The 24,471-nt window shown below is 38.4% G+C and overlaps 1 protein-coding gene across 1 annotated transcript; it reads right to left on the bottom strand.

Moving 5' to 3' along the window:
• Nucleotides 1–3,462: 3,462 nt before the first annotated feature.
• LOC139949521 (proton channel OtopLc-like) lies at nt 3,463–24,163 on the bottom strand. The gene is made up of 7 exons (XM_071947896.1): nt 23,798–24,163; nt 15,332–15,509; nt 13,640–13,902; nt 11,828–12,032; nt 11,005–11,123; nt 10,243–10,332; nt 3,463–9,379 (listed from the first exon to the last, which is right to left on the bottom strand). Exons 1-7 carry the CDS (start codon nt 24,009–24,011, stop codon nt 8,460–8,462), a joined length of 1,989 nt encoding a protein of 662 aa, XP_071803997.1. The 5' UTR covers nt 24,012–24,163; the 3' UTR covers nt 3,463–8,459.
• Between the last annotated feature and the right edge of the window lie 308 nt (nt 24,164–24,471).

Genomic DNA, 24,471 nt, shown 5'->3' with positions numbered 1-24,471 from the left:
CCAAGTGATCCACTCCACACGCGGGGAACTGGGGGCTGACCCGGGTGAGCTCCGTCAAAGCTATTCGGACGTACCGGGGTCGACCCAGGGAAGCTAAACGAACGCACCCTTATGTTTTGTACTAGTTGCCGTTAGAGGGCGCAATGTCGACTAGCTTGAGTGGAATAGACCTTATCGCAAATACCAATGCGCAAGCGCAGACTGTTGAATGAGGTGCATTGTGGGATAGATATGAATCAAATTTTGCTACTAGCTAGACCATAATGCATCTAATTCCAAGCTTTACGCGCGCGCCCCAGTATTTGCGAAATGGTCTATGGGTTAGGCCGTGTCCGAAACGGCGACTTCTGCTACAGCTACGGCTAGATCGCGCGCGTCTGCTATTCTTCAACACTGGTAGACGCGCTGATCTAGACGTAGCTGTAGCCGAAGTCGTCGTTTGGACACGGCCTAAAGGCCGAGTTATAGTCGGTCGCGCGATGGTCGGGCGTCGGAAATCTTGACGCGCGATCATAAAAAGACGCGGGTTTTAGGCCTCAGTCTTAGGATTGCGCGTAAGAATTCCGTTGCGCGACCATCGCGCGACCGACTATAAACCGGCCTTTAGTCTCTACAATTGATCCACACGTCTGTTCTCAGTGATTCGTAATCAGTGACAATTTTAAATAAAAAACTAACGACGCCAAACATTACTAGTCATCACCGTAAAACGAGTCATAAACGTTTAATGCCTTAAACGTTTATGAGATTATGTGTTACGGATTATTCTTCCGGCGTTAAAGGCAGTGGACACTATTGGTACTTACTCAAAATAATTATTAGCATAAAACATGTCTTGGTGACGAGTAATGGGAAGAGGTTGTGGTATAAAACATTGTGAGAAACGGCTCCCTCTGAAGTGCCATAGTTTTCGAGAAAGAAGTAATTTCCCATGAATTTGATTTCGAGACCTCAGATTTAGAACTTGAGGTCTCGAAGTCAACCATCTAAACGGACACAACTTCGTGTGATAAGGGTGTTTTTTTCTTTCATTATTATCTCGCAAGTTCGATGACCGATTGAGCTCAAATTTTCACAAGTTTCTTATTTTATGCATAATATGTTGAGATACACCAAGTGATACACTTTGACAATTACCAATAGTGTCCACTGCCTTTAACACAACCGCTCCAGATTGTCTAAGATACCTCAAAAACGCTACCACCTTTCGAAATGAAACTTGAAATTTCCAAAGATTAGTTTTATATGGTATCAAGGCCTAGGTCAATCCCCGTTAACAATCACCTTTCATCTACAAATATTTCACACTCAGTCGAATCCTACATGCCAACATTACATAAGAACTGCACAACATACACATAGCACCCAGACTCTGGAACTCACTTCCGGAATACCTCAGACAAATACACAACATCACTCTCTTCCAGCAGAAACTCAAAACACACTTGTTATAGCTAACTTTCCAACATCTTGACAAAACCTGACCAGCGCCTTTGAATTTTTCTCTTTCTCAGTATTAAAGTGCGCCTTATAAATGATGTAGTTTATTATCATTATGAACGCTATACATGCATACGACCGGGTGTATAAGCTTTCCATTATGTGTTTGATTGGACCGACCGAGTTGATGTTATCATATTAGCTGCACCCACTTCACTTACGAACAATTCAAATGTAGCTTCGTCACTGCAGTTTTATCCAATAACATCGTTGTACCCAATTAAACCACTGGCTCCGAAAGCAAGTACCTGTTAGTACGTGTGGTAATGTTACTGTACATGTACACGGTAAAACTGAACGGACTTTAGTTCGGCTGTATAAACTGCAGTGCGGATTTTCAAAGGATTTCAAGCACAGCATGAAGACGGTTGGTTGCTGTGTAGTGGTAAATGTTTCTGCAAGGAAGTGGTAACTAGCTGTCACTCTGTGACTAACAGCCTCTCATGCTGAAGTGACCTAATGCAACCGGAAGGTTTAAAGTGATTCAGTACATGAACTGAACAAACTTTCGGAGAATGTGAAGACGAAATTTAACAAATTGAGCTTGTCAATTATATGCAAGCAAGAGTTTGCCATGTGGGGCCTACACCTGCTTTCCACGATTGAACTTGACTTTGGCCGTGCTTGGAAAGGCATCTAAGGACAAATAAATTGTCCAATTATTTCAAAGACAATTCTTTTCAAGGAATTTGGAGACAAAATTAAATTACAGCTCGCTGTTCTCCAGGGGAGGCTTAAGAGTCTGCCAAAACACTGGCTCCCTAATCACACATCCTGAAAATGGGGCTGATTGGAAAAATCAGTTCACGTTGTCTACTCAGGCCAGGGCCCAAGTTCATGGAGCTGCTAAGCACTCAATGTGCTAAGCACAAAAGAAAATATGCTCAGCAAAAATAGGTTACCAGCCAAAACACCATTTCACATAAAAAACATTGACTGGTGTCCAAGTAATTTCTGCTACGCAGAAAGTTGTTAAAAAACCTTCTGCTTAAAGCAGCTTTGAAATTGGGCCCATTGCCAAATTCATGGAGTTGCTTATAAGCACATAAATAATTATGCTGAGCACAAACAAATGCTTGGCAAAATCAGGTTACGAGCCAAACTACTATGATACATGTACCATTTGTGACTGGTATTCTGCTCATTTCTGTAGCAGAAAAAAAGTTAAGCATGTGATCTGCTAATAAAGGGACACACCGGCTCATCGTTTACCTAATTTAGTGTGTAGAATCATAATATTTAATTTCTTTAAAGCCATTATACACTTGCGGCAGAGACAAAAAAAAGTTCACAGATTTACAAATAACTTATAGGGTTTACAGAAGGTAATGGTGAAAGACTTCTCTTGAAATATTATTATTCCATGAAATGCTTTACTTTTCGAGAAAACATTAAAACAATTATCAATTCTCGTTGTCGAGAATTACGGATTTATTTTATGTTATGACACGGCGAAACGTGCGGAAACAAGGGTCGGTTTTCCCCCGTTATTTTCTCCCGACTCCGACGACCGATTGAGCCTAAATTTTAACAGGTTTGTTATTTTATATATAAGTTTGATACACGAAGTGTAGGCCTTGGACAATACTGTTTACCAAAAGTGTCCAATGGCTTTAAACGGTTGCTGTACTGCTCTTCTCTATTCCTGGAAGACATTTGGAGTCAAATCTTAGTCACAGTTTGAAGCCTAAAAAGCCCAACGAAGCCGGTGTTTTCCTTTAAGCAGCTCTATGAATGTGTCCAGTAGTCGGAATTCAGAAGTTGTAAGAAATAGCCTGTGTCACACAATTGTTCGCATTAACTGTTTCAAACTCCTTGGTTTAATTCAGGGAAGGGTTTGAAACCTGCACAAATAAAATACAAAATACAACAGGATTTAGAAAATAAATATTCTAAATATAAATCAAGCTAACCACAACACTTGCAAATAATATACTTCGACTTAGAAGTTAGAGTCTCCTTGTGAATTTATCAAAAGAAAATGAAATTCAACTTACACTGTTTGGCGTCCAATTATTCTCAAAATCACAGCTAAATCTTATGGTGTATACTTCTCAATGAAGAATGAATATAACAATCTATAGATGGGAATCTATAATATTTGAAATTCAAACTTCATTAAACTTTAGAATCGATGTTATAAATCGAGGGAAAACTCCAGCCTTACTTTCCAACATGAACATGCTTTAACATAGTGAGAAATTCTAGTGTCCAATTCCACACATAGGTATAGTGCATAGTGCATCAGGCACCAATCTAAAATGGTAAATGAAAAAATAGCATCAATTGAGGGCGCTGCCCAAAAGTTCCTTTGAATAAATTAAAATAAGTTTATCAATAAATCTTACAGAAGTAATGACCTTAAGAGGGCACTATTTAATGTAAAAATGACAAGCCAGTGGTTCTACTATGCGGGATATGGAAACATCCGTCTGGTTTACATACAGTATTGGTCAACCACCCTTTAACGAGCTGAGACGTTCAACTGCCTTAAAATAGACGGCAGAGGAAGTCTTGAATTATGCTAAGATGGAAAATGTCTATATGTAGGACCTGCCAGTCACCGTTTGGGCTCGAAATGTTTCGGCTAAACAGTCATGCATTTTTCCACATGACTTTTACTAATATGATCCGCTTGAGGATTATTTTAAGTAGTTCAGAGTGCACAGTGTCTTGGAAAACAGGATAGATAGTAAGATTTTTATTTAAATGTTTTCAAATAAAATTTGTAATCGATTATTATTATTATCATTTTTTTAGGCACGTTTCCAAGGGAACGGTATACTTTTGGTTTTACCTCCACACGTTAATAATCATTGAAAAAAACTTACTGGGAGCACTGGGGAGCTGTTGACCATTTTAGTCTTGAGCGCCCCCACTTATTGGCCCAATTTACCTGACGTCATCATCAGAATAATCTTGGATAGGCCATTTTGGTGGTCAATGTCAATGTGTGTTATTCAGTGAAGTGCGCATTTTTAGGCATGAGATACGTCACAATACTAACCCAAAACGAGGCGATGGGCGCAGCCTGACTGCACGTCATGGGGGACTTGCGCTCATAGCCTAATTTTGTGTAATAATTATGACGTTATGAATAAATATTAAGAGAGATTATATATACCTCATGTATAGAATCTTCTAATCTGATTGGTTAAAAATGGAGTCATGGAAATAGATATGCCCCCTTTTTCTGCCAAGATGACGTAAACTAACTATGCTCGCTCTGAAAATGACGCAACTATGATATGTAAATATCCATTATAACCTTGATGTAGTTATCTACCGCAGCAGTTAGTATTTATTTATTCGTCTATTTAGTGCTGTTTACCTGTTTTGTTCTGTAATCTTGTAACGGGCACATCTGCCACAAGCCTCGGCTTTTAGGATGATGCCTCCATGTGATGTGAATGTGGAAATAAATGTTATATTGATTGATTGATTATATTGATTGATTGATATAGTACGACTAGCGTTCGTCTCACGACGCAACCTTTCTTCGCAGACCTGTACCCCTCATAGCAGTCAATATTTCCATACTATTGACCTCCAACTTGTTGCGCGTGGCATCAGTCACCGCGTGTGGGTGTGACGCGCGTGCAAGGGGTCAATAGTGGTCAGAAGAAGGTTGACCATTTGCCAATAGACCCTTCCCATGAAATATGTAAATTGCACATAGCGCGTGCGCACTAACGTTTTGGTTGGCAAAATGAGGGAACATCGCGCTGTTTTGTTCACGGCCATAGATATAGAATTAAATAACTAGATCGGCCGCGCGTACATACTATGTATTAATAAAAGTCAAACTATTGCAACACACGTGTTTTTGTGTTTTTTTCTGCTGATGTCGCTTAGCTACTGTTTCTGTGTTGGCAGCTCTATTGAAAGTAGACCCCCCCTTTTTTTCTTTGACTACACATCAGTCATCGGCATTTTTATGAACAATACATTTGGAAGAATAGGTTATTTTTATTGATAAAATCAAACGTAAATGTGTACATGTTTAAGTATTGGTATTTATGGTATTAACTAACATTACTCATCGGCATTTAATATATAATTTATGCACAATAATTCCTTTCAAAGAACCATTCTAAAAAAAGAAAATGCACGACAGAGTAATCAAAACAATGATGCATAGGCATATTATATTAAACTTTCTGAGTGACGTTTTTTGTATTAACTGCTAGCAAAGGGTGTTACCGCTATAAATTTATCACAAAAATTACAATTAAACTTCCTTTTGTCGATCCAGTCATCCAATTATCAATATTTCAGTTTCCTCTTTATTATGAGTATCGGATACAATCGGAAAACGTAAACTTGATTTCCGGCGACCACGTGAAGTTTAGTTGCCGAAAAAGATGACGCGTCTTAAGTACGCTGTTGGTAATTGCTCAAAGTTAATAATAGCATAAAAACCTACTTGATAAACGGAGAACTGTTTTATAGTAAAACACATTGTGAGAAACGGCTCCCATAACGTAGGTTTTTTGTTCAGAAAGAGGTAATTTCTCACTAAATAACCACCTTTTTGTATTGGGCATCTAAAAGCACAAAGATTTTGCAACAAGAGTGCCTATTTTTTGTTTAAGGCGAGTTGCAGGGCCTAATTAATTCATATTGCAAAGTCACGTTTTATTTATCAATTAAGATCTGATGTCTTGGGATCAAACTTTCTCTTTGCAAAAAAAAAAAGAAAAAACGAGATTTAAAGGATTTGGGTACTTTTTTCAAAATGTCCACAGATTTTCCTTAAACTTGCAGGTTTTGAAGATAATGATAGTGGAAAGCTTTCCTTCAAATATTATTTACTGAGGTGCTGTAGTTTTTGAGAAATGAGTAAAATAATGCAATGAAAATACGTTTGTAAATGATTAAAATATCGTTGGTCTCATGAGACCATAACTATTTCCATGACATTGTTTTACACATTTCCCCAAAACTGCAGCACCTCAGCACGTAATATTTTCAGGGAAGCTTTCTACTATCATTATCTTCAAACTGTGTAAGTTTAGTGTAAATCTGTGGACATTGTATTGTTTGTCCTACAAAAAGTACATACACCCTTTAAGACTCGTTCCAAAGTTCAAAGTTCAAAGTAACACAAAAATGTTACCGTAGCAAACACGTGGTACAACTCTAAGTATCAGTTAATAAAAACCGCAAGGCTAACAAAAAAGAAAAAACGAAAAAAAAAGTTATTATTTCAGTTTGAAATTCGCCAATGTTTACCCTCGTTTGTTTTTGAGGAAACAAAGTATATTAAAACATTACATCTGCCCTTTCATAAAATGCAATTTAAGGGTATATTAATATTATGCAAATGAGTTCCATGTAAAAATACCTCTTACAACTGTTTAATTTCTCAGGGTCATGCAACTGATAATATACCATAAATAATAACACTCAATGTTGACATTTATTTTATTTACACTATATTATTATGACAAACTTGGATTAATACAGCTTGATAATAAAAAATAAAGCAACAAACAAACTTTTGTTTTTGGCCATTGAACACAAATGAGTATTTTTTCCCGGCCAGTTTCCATTCATTCTATTCATTTAAACTATCGTCGGCTCATTCAATTTCTTTTCAAAATGAATGCTCCGTTAAAGTGAGATCCTTAATTTCACTTTTGCCGCAACATTTATTTCAATTTTGTAATAGTCAGCAGTAAGAGCTTGTAAATAAAGGGGAAATGCTGATTAGATTTAATTATTTACAGTAAAGACTTTTTAAGAGCAATATCAATTCCTACCTCAGCTCAACTGAGTTTTTTCCCCTTTTTTGTTTTTCTTCTTTTTTGTAGCTCCATACCAAAAGTGGCCTTGAACAATGTTTCGGGACAAACATGCATGCAAAAGACACTGCAGACTAGTCAAGAAGTGCAATATGTTGACCTTTGAAACCACGGACAAAATGACGTATGGCACGGGTCCAGGGCGATATTACTATAAACAGAGCCATCACTGTGCCGGCTAATTAGGGACCGGAACAGCCATAGCAGGACATGACTTAATTTCTTACTTTTGAAGGACCATGGCTGCAGTCCAGTGTATGGTTCATTCTTCCGGGTTTAAAGCGGGGTCACGGCCAATTTCCGCTGTCCTTAACGAAATTAGAGACAACCCTGCCCTCGGTCATGGACGTTAGACGTGAACATAATTGACATAAGAAAGTGTTAGTAATATATCTCCAAATAGAAGAAACATAAGATTGCTCGTGCAAAATTTGAAAGCACCACATACTGCAAAATAAGGAATTATTCTTTAGCTTTTGAGGGTGTATTAAATTTGTATATATGCGTACGTTTTGCAGCATAATTGGTCATTTGGATGATGTTTGTGCATGTAGAGCCAAATAATATCAGTGTTCAACTCGATGCCACTCCCATGTACACCAAGCTTACGCTTTGTTTCTACATCTTAGACTCAATTCCCAGAGTGTTGTAAAAACAAATAGCCACAATAATAAAACAAACCGAGTAAAAGTATTTCAAAATCTACCGAAACGGTAAACAAATCAACAACAATGCATAATTTTGTGATTTAATAGCTTGCTGTTTTCTTATATTTTTTTATTTTTGTTTTGCTGCAAAACTTCTTCGAAAGCATCTCCGACCTGATATATAAACTTGACAGGTCATTTAACTTGCACGCGAAAGTTGTAACAACTAAAGTCTCTGTTGTAAAGGGAAGCCAGCGAGGATTTTAAGGGTCTTATTCGTCTGCAGTCCCAAGTTTTCCTGAATATAATAACTTGTATTATGCCATGTTCAACACACAACACACAGTTGATGTAAAATGGCTGGCATAATGCGTAAGAAAAGAAAACATTCAATTAATGATGCATTCAATAAGCTAAGCTCCATACATCATGGGAACATTAAAAGGCATATATTTCGCGTGGTGGTCTCGCTCACCAGCCGTTTGAGATCATAATGCGACGCCTTCTAGTGGTGACCATTCCCATTTCCATCCGCACCCGGTAAGTTCCATATCTCGAAGAAGCACGCCGTTGAATGGAACCGGAACAGGATTTCCAAAGGTGCCGCCAAATGGACTATGACGTACCACGTCGTCGCCCCATAGTAACCGTTCTCCAGTGCATACAAGTCGTAGCCTCCTTTCAACTCGTAGGTGCTGATCAGCCACCACGTTATATTGCACACCAGAAGGAACATGATCAACTGTTTAGTGCGCGTGTTCCGGAAATCAGCCGGCGGTTTCCTTGACATGGCGTCTAAAATTAATACACATTGTAAAACCGTCTGAACAATGTGGGAGAAATCATCGAAGAACACCAGGCCGCTGTGGGTTTGACCCAGGGTAGAAACGGCCGCCACGAAGGTATAGGTACTCTGGAGGAACCCACCGCTGACGCATATCAACAGCAGCGCTGCATCCACCCGATGAGCCGGTCCCGAGTGGTGATCTGGCACCCAGCCTCCCTTATGTATTCCAATAAACGAACCAATGCAGGCAGCGATACAGACTATATTGAGGAACACCCTGTAGCCTCTGTAACTGGTGAAGCTTGCCTCGCGTTTCTCGTAGTCTGACAAGTAGATGATGTTAAGGATGAGGATGATCACACCACACATTGTGCAAAGAACACCCAGAAGAAGACCACACTCGAAGCTGAAGCTCATGCTCCGTGTACTGTTCGCCTTGTGTGGGTGGTGAACCCTACGCCCGATGTTCTGCCACATGATGTAGGCCATAGCACCGGCAATGATGGCGTATTCGATGACGAAGGAGTACAGGAACACCGAGGCTTTGTACACTGCACCACTAAGGCCTTTGGCGGTCTTGCCGACGTAACATGGATCGTAGCCGTCACCGGGGTAGGAACCATTCGGTGTGGCGTTATCTTTGGGTGAAAAAGACGCAACAAAAAGTGTTTAGATTTTCAACACGGTTCTAAATATTTATACCAACTTTTGTTCACATGTATAAGCTCAAACATGTTTAGATAACTTATTTTGAATGCTACAGACCATGTATACTAGTGTCAAATTGGTAAGCATGTTTCTTTTTTTTCTCGATAAACATGTTTTAAATGTTTGTTGGTACAACATATGCTTAAACTCTAAAACACAGTTTTATATTGGTCACAAGAAATGGCATTTTATACAATCACTCATCTCCGATACAAAGTGACACCGGAGGCACTTCAACATCCTGTCTTTCAAGGTACGTGGTACTACGTTTGAACTATGAGACACAATTAATTATATTTTACATAGCAACATCTAAAGTTTACAAGCTGCTGTGGCGCAATCCAATCAAACTAGGAGCAGATCCATGGAGTTGTGTTGTGTAACGCATGTAAACAAAAACATTGCTTCGTCCTTTGGATGGGACGTAAAGCCGTTGGTTCTGTGTGTTGTGTAACGCATGTAAAAAAAAACTTTAAAAACAGTGCACTTTCGAAAAGAGAAGAGGTTCGCCCCGGTGTTCCTGGCTGTGGCTGCTGTGTGCGCCGTAGCACCTTGTAAACCCTTAGAAGGTGCTAAATAATTGGGTCTCAGAATATTCATCACTGCAATAACATGTCTTTCTGAAAGTTTGTTTATATACTTAGCGCCTTGAGTACCTTGTCTGGTAGATACGTGCGCTATATAAGACTTCGACATTATCATAAGAAGTTGGGCCCCGATAAATGCAACTTTGTCAGACAGTTTTCGAATCATGTTTAAGTGAACTTTTACGAAACCAGAAAGTGCTACTCACACATAAATGCCGCTGGGTCGATCATGCTACCGTAACCCACATCGAGGGTAGTGGGTTCCATCACAAGGTGGCCAAGCTTACCTGTGTATCCTGTCAAAGACAATCAAGTGAAACTTAATCATGTCTTAAAGTTGTAAGGTACTTAAAGGAACACGTTGCCTTGGATCGGACGAGTTGGTCTATAAAAAGCGTTTGAAACCGTTTGTTATGAAACGTATATGGTTAGAAAGATGTTTTAAAAGTAGAATATAATGATCCACACAAGTATCTCTCAAAATTGCACGGTTTTCTTTTTACGTCGCGAACTATCACGGTCCGCCATTTATGGGGGTCAAAATTTTGACCCCCATAAATGGCCGACCGTGTTATTGGACGAGGTAAAAAGAAAACCACGCAATTTCGAGGCATCTTTGTGTAGATCATTGTATTCTACTTTTACATCATCTTTCTAACCATATGCATTCTATAACAAACGGTCACAAAACGCTTTTCAAAGACCAACTCGACCGATCCAAGGCAACGTGTTCCTTTAACAATCTAATATAATCTAATCATATATTGTTTAAAGTGTACCACAAGACACCTTTGGTAATGTCAAAGAACAGTATACACGATCACTTGTTGTATCCCAACATAATTATGCTTAGTAAACTCTTAAAGATTTGGGCCCAGTTGGTCACCGAATTTGCACAAGAATAATGAAGTACAAGCTTGTGTGTGTTGCCATGGCAAGGCCGAAGGATCTTCCAAGAATGAACTCACCTGCATCCTTCTTTGAAACAGACTTGAGATAGTCCAACAGAAAGTCTTCCCATGTCTCCTCAATCAGTGTCCTGACGCACAACGCTGCGTTCGTCGCCATCAGGTGCATGACGGCAAGTCTAAGGTTTTAAGAAACATAACGAACTTTACGATCTTGGGATGATGTTTTGTCTTTGTACCCATACATGTAAATGCTTTTATGTAAGTAAGTGTTGAGATAGTCTGCTGGTGTGTTTGTTTGTTTGTTCGTTTTTTTTTTGTCTGTCCGAAGGTACGGGAACAAAAGCCTTGCTTCACCCTATGCCTAGATGTTGTCCTGTTTGTGATTATTTACTCAACTTCCGTGTAAATTGTTATTGTCTTTACTACATCTGTGGTTTTCCATTATTTATGCATTATCATGTATTATTAACTTTGATGATGTACACAAATGCAACTTTATGGCAACATTGAAATAAATGTATTGAAATCAAAATCAAATCTTGTTTTGTATGTAAAATGTTCTTCTGGTGAGGGTTTTATTTGTTTGTTTGTCCGTCTTTTGTCTGACTCCCTGTAATGGATTTCATTCTTAAATCATCGTGCATTGTTCATTTGTATCCACCTTGCTTTTAAACTCACATGCGACTTTCTAATTGCAAACAAAATCACACTTAATTTTTGTAGAGTGTTTTTCAGTTTTCAATGGCACTGTTTTGAAAAGAAAACGAGGAAATCAGCTGATCAGCTGAAAAGTTTCATGCCTGTAAACTTGTGCGAGCGATGTAAACTTTTTTTTTTTTTTTTTTGAGAATATTAAAGCTTCTTATGTCTAATGTCTTACTTAGCAACAGGTTTCCAGCGCACCAGACAGTACTTGGAAAATCGCCAGAAGTAGTAGATCTGTAGCATGGTGAATGTCACACAAAGTATGGAACCACATGCAAAGATACCCTGGGAACCACACTTCCCTCCACTCAGCTCGATGTACGAAGCTGTTCGCATGATCATCCAGAGGCAACCACCGATGCCAAAGAAGAGAAGACCAACTATAATAGAAACAGTGAATAGTAGTTAGACGTGCACGTCTCGCACGTATCGAACATTTCTCTGACCACTTTTAAAGACAGTGGACACTATTGGTAATTGTCAACGACTAGTCTTCTCACTTGGTGTTTCTAAACATATGCATAAAATAACAAACCTGTGAAAATTTGAGCTCAATCGGTCGTCGAAGTTGCGAGATAATAATGAATGAAAAAACACACTCGTCACACGAAGTTGTGTGCATTTAGATGGTTGATTTCGAGACCTCAAATTCTAAATCTGAGGTCTCGAAATCAAACTCGTGGAAAATTACTTCTTTCTCGAAAACTATGGCACTTCAGAGGGAGCCGTTTCTCACAATGTTTTATACCATCAACCTCTCCCCATTACTTGTACCCAAATGAGGTTTTATGCTAATTATTATTTTGAGTAATTACCAATAGTGTCCACTGACTTTAAAGGAACGTTACAGAATTGGTAAGAGACAAAAATCGTGAAGATCACAGATTTACATAAAACTTACACGGTCTATGATGATGATAGTAGAAAACATCCCTTGAAATATTTTTGTCTGAAATGTTATACTTTATGATATATAAATAATCGTACTTCACGTTTGGAGTTAATCGTTCAGCGAGCGTTTTATTCATTTTTATTTTGGCATCGATGCAATGCAAAATTTTAATCGGTAATCGGTTTTCGGTAATCGGTTTGTCAGTTTATGTTTATTGTGGATTACATAAAGTGCTTACACTGCCAGCAACTGTTTTGTTAGCAAAAAAACAATTATGTCATGTTCCCTTAAATGTGGCCACACGCAGGCCCTACCCTGGTTGAAGGAGACAAACTGGCGTAATTTAAAGGGACACACCGGCTTCGTTTGGCTATCGGGCTACAACAAAGAGACTAAAACATTACTCCAAAGGTATTTCTTGAAAGAAATGGTTCTTAAAACAAATACTAAAAATCACCGTTTTCTAGCATTAAAACAAAGCCCAGTGGGTTATCTGAACCAACAAAGTGAGTATTTTTACATAAAAAAAGACAACATTTTTCAAATTGTCGATGCAAGTCGTAAATAATGATGACGAATCGGAGAGACCATGTAACGGAAGCGTGTTTTTCTGCCAAATGCACAGGGCTAGCGAAACGTACTAGCCTTGAGGCTAGCGGAACGTAAGCCTTGGTGCATATCACGTACAGCCGGTGCCGTGTCTCGTTGGGCCGTGTCTTTTTTTATTTTTTTTTACTTTAATGAACAAATACAATTAAAGGCACCGGACACTATTAGTAATTGTCAAAGACTCACTGGGTACATTTGTACTGGTATGTTGTATTATTAAATGTATGTGTAAACTTAAGCATTGCAAATAAAATAAAAAATAAAATAAAAAAAGACTCACATGGCGAACACTACGTCACTTCAAAGGGAGCCGTTTCTCACCATGTTTTATACTATCAACCTCTCCCTACCAGTCGTTACCAATTAAGGTTCCATGCTAATAATTATTTTGAGTAATTACCAATGGTGTCCACTGCCTTAAACGACGCTCTTCTGATGAACTATGATATAAAAAAAAATGTCCTGTATAAAAGTTGTTTTACATACCGTACAGGTATCTGCTCCCAGCCTGAGCATCAATTCTCTCCTCATCATCGCTAGAGGGCAGTGGTTTCTTCAGAACCACCACCACAAGGATCCAAGCAATGGACACGATGTACAGCATGATGAAGAAACCCTCCACGTGGGCTGGTGTGACTGCATTCAGCCCCTCTGAGTACCGGAGGAATATCTGAGCAGTGTCGATCACTATGACGATGATGACAACCACCATAGCGTGCATCATGCTTAGGAGCGTCCACACGTCGTCACTGTGTGAATAATTAATGCGATTAGAATAATAGGGACATCTGGGCGTTAAGTGGTAGCAGACTCACCAGGTATTCTAGAGCAAGTTCAATCAGCGACAATTTTGTCAACCACTAGTCAATGTTCCATGGTTACCTATGCATGAAATACGTTCTGGGTACCAGGCAACATCGCCAAATGGTCGTCAAAAGACAACTTTAGTCCCTTCGTCGAACTTGCTCCATTATAGATCTTATCGAAATACTCGGTATACATGTACTATGATGCGCGTTAGGCTTGGAATAAGGTGCATGTTGGTCTAGCTAACGATCAAGTTTGATCGCTAGCTAGACCATCATGCACCTCATTCAACAGCTAGCACTTGCGCAATTTGTTATTCTGCGAAAAGGTCTATTCTCGGTAGTGTGTGCATGCGCATAAATAATATGTAAGCAATGGAACGTTTACCTTGAAAGTCTGCTGCCACCTAGCGTTCTGTAGTTTTATTTACAAAGGGCACTGTCTCTGTGAAAACAGAGAGTCTGTGACCAGACCCTGATTTCTGATAATAATAACGGTGCCTTTAAACCTTCTGCTTGTGGATTGACGGTCAGCGGATGTCGTTAAGTGTAAGAATTCATGTTACATGTACAGCACGACGACAGCCCCCCCCCCCCCACCCCACCAATTGAAAGAGGCTTTAATCTAATAATAAATAATATTAATAAGACTTGTTATGTGAACATATCAACCCTGCTGGGTGTTCCAGGCGCAGTAGTGAAAGGTGAAAAGGGAACGGTGTTTGCAAACTGCTAACGAGTGTAGTTAGCCTATACGAGATTTGGTATAAGGTTCGAAGCAGTTGGCCTTTTTTGTCGTTTTACACCAATCAATCAAATTTTGCAAAATAATGTTCATTATTATAATCGCATAAACGAAACCATTTTTTTTATTTTCTTTGTTCATTAAAGGGTGTATGTAACTTTTGTAGGACAAAAATCATAATGTCCACAGATTTACACTAAACTTACACAGTTTGAAGATAATGATAGTAGAAAGCTTCCCTGAAAATATTACGTGCTGAGGTGCTGTAGTTTTTGGGAAATGAGTAAAACAATGTCATGAAAATTATTTTTGAGACGAAAATTATTTTAAACATTCACAAACGAATTTTCATGACATTGTTTTACTCATTTCTCAAAAACTACAGCACCTCAGTAAGTAATTTTTGAAGGGAAGCTTTCCACTATCATTATCTTCAAACCCTGTAAGTTTAATTTAAATCTATGGACATTTTGAAAAGGTACCCATCAAATCCTTTAACCATAAGTGACAATACCCACGTTGTCAATCGTCCTCGTCATCGCTGCATGCAGTGGGACCGGGCCTTTAATCGTGACCGGGCCTTTAATCGTGACCATTATAATAATCGCTCCCCCTGGCGCCACTTACTTGTCTTCGTCATGCTCATCCTCCACCAGTCTGTCATTGTACGGTGCATCTGGTTCTACTCCAATGTGAACCCCAGTCGGGTATCTTAGACTCAATTCCAAGGTTCCCATCTCGCCCTCGTCTACTTCTTGTACTCGGTAGCTGGGGGAATCTTCAGCGCCGTAGACAACGTTATAGGCTGCAAATATTAATAAGATAATTTTAAACTACATACATACATACATACATACATACATACATACATACATACATACATACATACAACTAAATATTTATAAAGCGCCTTTACATCAAGATCAAAGCGCTGGAAAGAGCAAGACCAATGGATCTATAAATACAACAAATTACATACAAGGCAAAGAGTTACAATTTCTGATGCGTACTGGGAGGTTGTTCCATATTTGCGGAGCAATAAAGGAGAAAGTCCGGTTGTGAGCAGATGAGAGTGTTCTGATGGTTGGGTGTTCGGTTAGGCGTGTGTTGTCAGAAGCTGATCGCAAGTTTGAGCGTGGCGGTTGGTAGAGAGCAGGGCAAGATGATAAGTAGCCTGGTGCTATTCCTAGGAGACATTTAAACACAGTAACTAAAACTTTGAAAGTTACTCTCTCTTTGACCGGGAGCCAATGTAACTGCTGAAGGCAGGGTGTCGCGTGCTCATATTTCATAGCCTTGCAAATCAGCTTGGCCGCCCAGTTTTGGATGCGTTGGAGACGTTGGATGTCTGAAGTGCTAGATCCAAGAAGCAACCCGTTGCCATAGTCTAATCTTGAGAGAATTAGAGCACGGATAATTAGGTGGCATGTGTCGAAGTCCAGAAACTTGCGAATGCGACTTAGGTTTCTGAGTTGATAGTTGAGGCTGGAACAGAGAGTTGTGATGTGGGAGTGCATGGACATTGACGAATCAAATACAACCCCGAGGTTGTGAACACTCTTAGAAGGCTTGATGACTTTGTCGCCGACCTGAAGAGATACCGAAAGCACTTTGTGTTTGAGATGGTCAGGAACAGCAATGGATAACTCTGTTTTCTCTTCATTGAGCTTCAGCATGTTAAGGGCCATCCATGACTTGATGTCAGATATGCATGAGGATAGCCGAGAGAGAGCTGAGGTTATGGATTGCGGGTCATTCAGGTTGAATGGTATGTACAGTTGAATATCGTCAGCATAAAGGTGATATGGTAGGTTAAGCTTTATGATGATACGACCAATGGGAATGGAGTAAATTGCGAATGACTGGGGGCCTACAGTAGATCCCTGAGGTAAACCGTAATTTAGACTGTGGTAATCGGAGAAGGATCCATCAATACAGATGCACGTTGTTCTGCCGGAGAGGTAGGACTTGAACCACTTTTGCGCAGCTCCTTTTACCCCGATGTCATTGTAAAGGCGGTCAAGCAAGATGGAATGGTTCAAACTACAAAAATACTCCTCATAAACCGAACAATACCTTTAACCAGTGCCTTTTTTTTTCTTTATTTTTCTTTCTTTTTTTGGGGGGGGGGGGGGTGGGGGAGGGGGCGGTGGGGGTTGGGGAAGAGGGGCACAATTCAACTCAATTCAATCGTACATTTATTTTCAAACAGTACAAACAATAATTTATAAAGGTGTGAGAAATTAAGAGTATACAAAAAATATGCCTATCCAATAAACAACGTGTTTTTACAAGGCGATGCATTCTTCAAGAAGTTTCCTTTATTTTTTTTTGTATTTTCTATTTCATTGTCTTTTGGATGCAGTTGTATAATTTATTATATAAAATATTTAATTGCGTGTTAAATTCTTATTAAAAGGGAATGCGTTTGGTAATTACTCCAAAAAACATATTAACTTCAAAACTGACTTGACAACGAGCATTGGAGAGCTGTTGATATTCAAAAAACATTGTGAGAAACGGCTTCCTCTGAAGTAGCATATTTTCAGAAAGAAGTAATTTCTCACTAAAATAATAAAAGACTTCTATCAAGAAGTCTTTTATTCCTATCTGAAAGCACACAAACACGTCCAACAATTGTGTTTTTTCTCTCGTCATTTTCACGCAACTTCGATGACCAATTTAGCTCCAATTTCCCCAGGTTTGTTATTTTATGATGATGTTGAGATACATCAAGTGAAAAGACTACCAAAGGTGTACAATCTGGCGCGTAAGAGTGGTGAAGGAGATCTGCGTGCACCAACCTGTGTTTAGACGGACGGACAATTAATTGTCATTTAGTTTAATCATTTAATCAGTTCGTTTTGTTTTGTTTTGGTATTTATGTGTCCGTTGTTATGTTGTTTGTTTTCGATTGCAACACTCAAAAAGACTGTCCCAAACCGTCTTTCAAATTCACAAATTAATCGTTGATGAAATGATCGATTCACATGAGTAATACTCACGTTGTGATATCAGATTAAACGGCAAAGGGAACCTGTTTATTGATAAAACACACCTGGTTAAGTGACAAGGGACAAGTTATGATGCATTAAATTAATCATCTAGTTAAATGTAAAGTTTTTCTGAGTGTCTAGTTAAGAAAAATGCTATTATTGGTTTGTTTTTTTTGGTTTTTTTACTATCTCAGAGTTTTTGTTTTTGTGTGTGAAAAGAGATCTATTATCGATTTGTTTTATCTTTAAAGCCATTGGACCCTTTCGGTTCAGAAAAAAAAAAAGTTCACAGATTTACAAATAACTTACAGGGTTTACAGAAGGCAATGGTGAAAGACTTCTCTTGAAATATTATTCCATGAAATGCTTTACTTTTTGAGAAAACAGCAAAACAATATAAATTCTCGTTAACGAGAATTACGGATTTATTTTAAACACATGTCATGACACGGCGAAACGCGCGGAAACAAGGGTGGGTTTTTCTGTTGTTTTCTCCCGACTCCGATGACCGATTGAGCCTAAATTTTCACAGGTTTGTTATTTGATACAGAAGTTGTGGTACACAAAGTGTGGGCCTTGGACAACACTGTTTACCGAAAGGGTCCAATGGCTTTAAAATCGTATGTTATTGTTTGGGCTCTTATAAATTGTTTAAGGGTCATCATTTATCATATAATTCAATCAAACATCTACTAATAGGAAGAAACAGTGGTGCAAAAGTCATGTCAACTGTCTTCATTATATCAATTTAAAGGAACATTACAGAATTGTTTTTTTTTTGCGAACAAAACAGTTGCGGCCAGTGTAAACACTTTATGTAATCCACCATATACATAACATAAACTTACAAACCTGTAGAAGTTTGTATGAGATCGATGCCATCTGGGTCACGAGAGAATATTGAAAAACCGATTACAAATTTTGCATTGCATCGATGCCAAAATAAAAAAGAATAAACGCTCACTGAGCGATGAACTCCACACGCGAAGTTAGTTTTTTTATTTCTCATCAAAATATGACATTTCAGACAGAAATATGTCAAGGGATGTTTTCTACAATCATCATCATTAGACCGTGTAAGTTTTATGTAAATCTGTGATCTTCGCGATTTTTGTTTCAAACCAATTCTGTAACATTCCCTTATATGATGGAACTATATTGAGGCAAAGTAGTAGAATGTGTACCTGTTTTAAAGAAGAAGGTTTAAGGCACTGAGCACTAATGGTATTTCCTAAAAAATAAATTGTCGAATAAAAACTTACTAAATAACGAGTAATGGAGAGATGTTGATAAATTATAAACTTACTAGATAACGAGTAATAGAGAGCTATTGATGGTATTTAAAACAGTGCAACAAATAATTAATTGCCTGACGTTTTGAGCCTAGCATAGTCTTTCACGAAGGCTAAAAGACAGAACACATTGTGAAAAATGGCTCTCTCTGAACAACGTAGTTTTTGAGAAAGAGGTTTTTCTCTCACTCAATTGTTTGAGTTTAAATGCAACTAACAACTATTGTGAGCAATAATGATGTTTTTATGTCAATATTCTCTTGCAACTTCGACCATCAATGAGTCAAAAATTTCATAGATTTGTTATTAAAGGGAAGGTACACGTTTGGTAATTACTCAAAACAAATATTAACTTAAAAACTGTCTCGGTAATGAGCATTGGGGAGCTGTTGGTAGTATAAAACTTTGTGGGAAACGACTCCCTCTGAAGTAACGTAGTTTTTGATAAAGAGGTAATTTCTCACTAAAACAATAAAATACTTCTATAGCTAGAAGACTTTTATTCCTATCTGAAAGCACACAAATTCGTCCAATAATGGTGTTTTTTCATTCATAATTGAGCTCAAATGTTCACAGGCTTGTTATTTTACGCTTATGATGATGGGATACACCAATGAGGGCACCGGTATTTGACAATTACCAAACGTGTACCTTCCCTTTAAATGCGTAGGTTGATATAAACTAAGCGTCCCGAGCACATTGGTCTTTTGACAGTTACCGAATGTGTCCCAGTGCCTTTAAGAACTATGAGATTATGCACCAGTCCCGAGGTTTCCTGTGGGCTATACTGGTACTCATGATATCCCAAACTAAGAGCTAAAATTAAACCTGAAGTGGCCTGGTTTGTCGGGTAGCGGCATGCGTCATCGACAACTCTAGCCTACTATGACCTGCTAGATTTGAGCTTTTTTTAGAGAAGGAATAGTTGTTTTAAAGGCAAAATATTCAAAGCCATTATACACTTTTGGTAAACAGTATTGTCCAAGTCCCACACTTCGTGTATCACAACTTATATATTAAATAACAAACCTGTGAAAATTTAGGCTACATCGGTCATTGGAGTCGGGAGAAAATAACGGGAAAACCCACTCTTGTTTCCGCGCGTTTCGCCATGTCATGACATGTGTTTAAAATAAATCCGTAATTCTCGCTATCGAGAATTGATATTGTTTCAATGTTTTCTCGAAAAGTAAAGCATTTCATGAAACAATATTTCAAGAGAAGTCTTTCACCATTACCTTATGTAAACCCTGTAAATTATTTGTAAATCTGTGAACTTTTTTTTTCGGTACCGAAAGTGTATGATGGCTTTAACAACATTTAACAGATAACAAAAAATCCGAAAACTTTTCGAGAATCAAATTATGTTTCTTTGAAAGAATATTGACAAACCAAACAATTAAAAAAAAAAAAAAAAAAAAAAAAAAAAAAAAACATTTTTAAAGATACTGGACACTATTTGTAATATTGTCAAAGAACAGTCTTCTCCACTAACTTGGTGTATCTCAATATATGCACAAAATAACAAACCTGTGAAAATTTGAGCTCAATTGTTCATCGAAATTGCGAGATATTAATGAAAGAAAGAAAAACTTGTCACACGGAGTTGTGTGCTTTCAAATTCTAAGTTTGAGGTCTCGAAATCAAGTTCGTGTAAAATTACTTCTTTCTCGAAAACTACGTCACTTCAGAGGGAGCCGTTTCTCACAATGTTTTATACTATTATCAACCACTCCCCATTACTCTTTACAAAGTATGGTTTTTATGCTAATAATTATTTTGAGTAATTACCAATACTGTCCACTGCCTTTAATTGTTGCATGGTTTTTAAATGTAGCAAGTGTTTGTCAATAATATTATTACAAGAGACCTTGGACAGTACCGAAAACAGTTGTCCTTTCACAAGTGATTCATTAATTTGTAAAAGTTTAGAACCATGATGATATAGCAGTGGACTCTTGCTTAATGGCTCTCGTGTGAAAGGGACTTTAAAAAAGACGTTGCCTGAATCTCATTACCTGTAAGTTATTTTGTGTGACATGACCTTTGAGTCTGCAAAGCTCACCCAAATAGCATTATTTTGTGTGACATGACCTTTGAGTCTACAAAGCTCACCCAAATAGCACTTGCTTGGAAGACTAAAGTTTTGCTCACGAGCAACGCCTTCAGAACGTCTTTACGAGTGAAATATTCAAGGAGACTTTTATCAGCCAGGAAACGGCCCCTTATGAATCATACAAGGCCAAACAAAACCTAGCCTGTCACAGACCCTGTCAACCTAGCCTGTCAAAGACCCTCTCTCCAGTGCATTATTAGCACATCCTTGCAAGAAGCACAGCCCTGAAAGGCACTGGGGTGGATTTCACAAAGAGTTGGGACTAGTCTTATCTCGAGTTAGGACCAGTTACTCGTCCTAACTTAGGACTATCCATGCAATTTGTATATCTCCTAGGACTAGTCCTAAGTTAGGACTAGTCCTAACTCTTTGTGAAATCGACCCCTGGACACCTTGGGTATTGTCAGGGAACAGTATATTGGTGTATTTCAACATTGGAATTTAATTGGTCATTTAAGTTGCAAGAGAATAACGGAAGAAAGAAAAACACTTGCTGCACATTTTTTGCGCTTTTCAGATGCCTAAATAGAGGCTTTTATTATGTTAGTGACTAATTACCTCTTTCTTAGTTTACTACGTTACTTCAGAGGGAGCCCCTTCTTACAGTGTTGTATACTATTAACAGCTCTTAATTGCTCGTTACCAAATAAGTTTTTATGCTAACATCTACTTTGGGTGTTTACTAATAATGTCAAGTGCCTTTAAAGACCAGGCTAGTTTTAAACATGTGGGCGGGGCGAAAGTCGAGAGTGAAATTGCGAAAGGTTGAGTCGATTTGACCCAGGCCCTGTGCAGGCAGTGCTAGCGTAACTTCCTGTTCTCGTGACGAATTGTGTGTAAAACATTATCCCAAAAGAATATTTTGGGATAGAAATAATTAGTCACTACTGGTCTAGGTCAGTTTTATCTTTAAAGGGGGTATTCGCAGTGACACCACAAAGTCAGTGGTAATCCTAAGGTGTGGTGTATTTGTCTGATTGAGTGTTTTTGGTGTTTGTGAACAGAGAAACTACTTCAGTTCTTAAGGAAAAGATCCCCTGAAAGTCTTATGTCAAATGAATCACCTTACGATGAATGTATATCTGAATAGACAAAAATCAATTATTTCAAAATACTAAGTAGTGTGACAAAGAACATTTTGCGAAGGATTGGAAATAGAATGCTTATTAGAAAACGAAAACTTTGGAAAAATCTGTGTCACATTTGAGATTAAACCATTAAGGAATTAAAATAGAAAGCCCTAAATATAAGTAATTATTTTTAAATGTCATATCGGCCCCCTTAAAGGCAGTGGACACTATTGGTAATTGTCAAAGACTAGCCTTCACAGTTGGTGTATCTCAACATATGCATAAAATAACAAACCTGTGAAAATTTGAGCTCAATCGGTCATCAAAGTTGCGAGATAATAATGAAAGAACAAAACACCCTTGTCACACGAAGTTGTGTGCGTTTAGATGGTTGATTTCGAGACCTCAGTTTCTACTCAAGTTCTAAATTTGAGGTCTCGAAATCAAATTCGTGGAAAATTACTTCTTTCTCCAAAACTATGGCACTTCAGAAGGAGCTGTTCTCACAATGTTTTATACCACCAACCTCTCCCCATTACTTATCACCAAGAAAGGTTTTATGCTAATTATTATTTTGAGTCATTACCAATAGTGTCCACTGCCTTTAACTTCATAATATTCTCACATGCAGTAAGGGTGTCACACTGGGTTAGTTTCCAACAAACTGTTGTCGATATCTGATTTATTCCCCAAACTCTTGGCACCTCCCATGTCTAAAATCCATTTTGAAATAAGGGAAATGTTGATTGATGATTTAACCGGAAACTATTCCAGGGGAACGGACAATGTTTTTTGTTTTCTCAACTTACTATTTTGGTAAATTCTTGGCTAAGACTACTGTTTTAAATGTGGTACAGGCTTAAGCTATTACCGTTCAAATTAAAGATAAACTGTTGACATTTGAGTTAAAATCAAGCCTGCAAGAAATTGCCTGCATTTAATTGTTGCTTTACTCAATGTTTAGAGTCTTTCTCGAAGGTCAAACGAGACTGTTTTTTCCTTCGAGAAATACTCTGCTATGGTCAAAACGTCAGGGCATTAATAATGTCAATATACCATAAGTCCATTTGGTTGGCAAGTTGCTTGCAACAGCTAATTCTATTTTCTCAATTTACAAGTGTCTCCTTCATTGACTTAAAGGCAGTGGACACTATTGGTAATTACTCAAAATAAATATCATCATAAAACCTATGTAACGAGTTACTATGTAACGAGTAATGGGGAGAGGTTGATAGTTTAAAACATTGTGAGAAACGGCTCCCTCTGAAGTGACGTAGCTTTCGAGAAAGAAGTAATTTTCCACGAATTTGATTTCGAGACCTCAAGTTTAGAATTTGAGGTCTCGAAATCAAGCATCTGAAAGCACACAACTTCGTGTGACAAGGGTGTTTTTTATTTCATTCATATCTCGCAACTCCGACGACAAATTGAGCTCAAATTTTCACAGGTTTGTTATTTTATGCATATGTTTAGATACACCAAGTGACAAGACTGGTCTTTGACAATTACCAATAGTGTCCACTGTCTTTAAGTGTGTGACATTTCGACAAAAGTTTCATGCTTTGGAAAGTTTGAACTATAGGCACTTTGTAAAGTGAAATAATCATAAACGGTCCTACCTTTGTTTACTTTCTTCTTCGTGCGATCCCACAGCGAATTGAAGTTCTGTTGAAGCGAAGCTAAGTTGATGCTAGGGGGTCGATTGTGGTCCACCCTCCCAGCGTAGTGATCACGGTATCGTTGTCCACGCCCAAGAGACGATGTCTGGCCAGCAGCGACGGCACGGGCTTCTCCTGAAACGAAGTTAGCCCCTCTATAAGGGACCACATGCATCCGGGATTCTGACCAGTTGCCTGACCCGAATCTATCTTGCCGAAGACGGTGCGTCTGAACAGCGCCAGACGAGCTGTCCGCGATAACTTTAAACAGGCAGTCAATCCCTTGGTCAAATCAGTTTAGTCTTTCTATGATTTATACAGACTCGAGAGCCCACATAAGGAAAACTATGTTAGTGACGGGAGGGGGAACGAAGGAATACTAGTTGACGCACGACGCAAGCCAGAGAGGAAGGGTAAATTAAGGACTGGAATTAATAGAGGGGAGAGGGGACGTTCCATTTTTGCAAAGGGGTGGACAGTAGGTAAGGGGTTATGAACTATGACGTTTCAATATTAGTATTGTAAAACACTGCATTATTGGTAGACTTGTGGACAAGTCGTTAATATTTGTCGCGGTGATAGTCGAGTCGTAGTGGTGGCGTTAAGCATTCAGGTCTCCGCGATCAAATACTGTT

The sequence above is a fragment of the Asterias amurensis genome, chromosome 17 (genome assembly GCF_032118995.1).
Source record: "Asterias amurensis chromosome 17, ASM3211899v1".
Taxonomy (NCBI): domain Eukaryota; kingdom Metazoa; phylum Echinodermata; class Asteroidea; order Forcipulatida; family Asteriidae; genus Asterias; species Asterias amurensis.
Note: the sequence above shows the minus strand (reverse complement) of the source record. Positions and strands in the feature narration are given on the sequence as shown.

Coding starts and splice junctions, on each gene's coding strand:
- LOC139949521 (XM_071947896.1), bottom strand. CDS start 24,011: ATGCATGTGGTCCCTTATAGAGGGGCTAACTTCGTTTCAGGAGAAGCC. Junction 15,510..23,797: donor GAAGAAGAAAGTAAACAAAG/GTAGGACCGTTT, acceptor TAATATTTGCAG/CCTATAACGTTGTCTACGGC. Junction 11,124..11,827: donor CGCTGGAAACCTGTTGCTAA/GTAAGACATTAG, acceptor TTAAAACCTTAG/ACTTGCCGTCATGCACCTGA.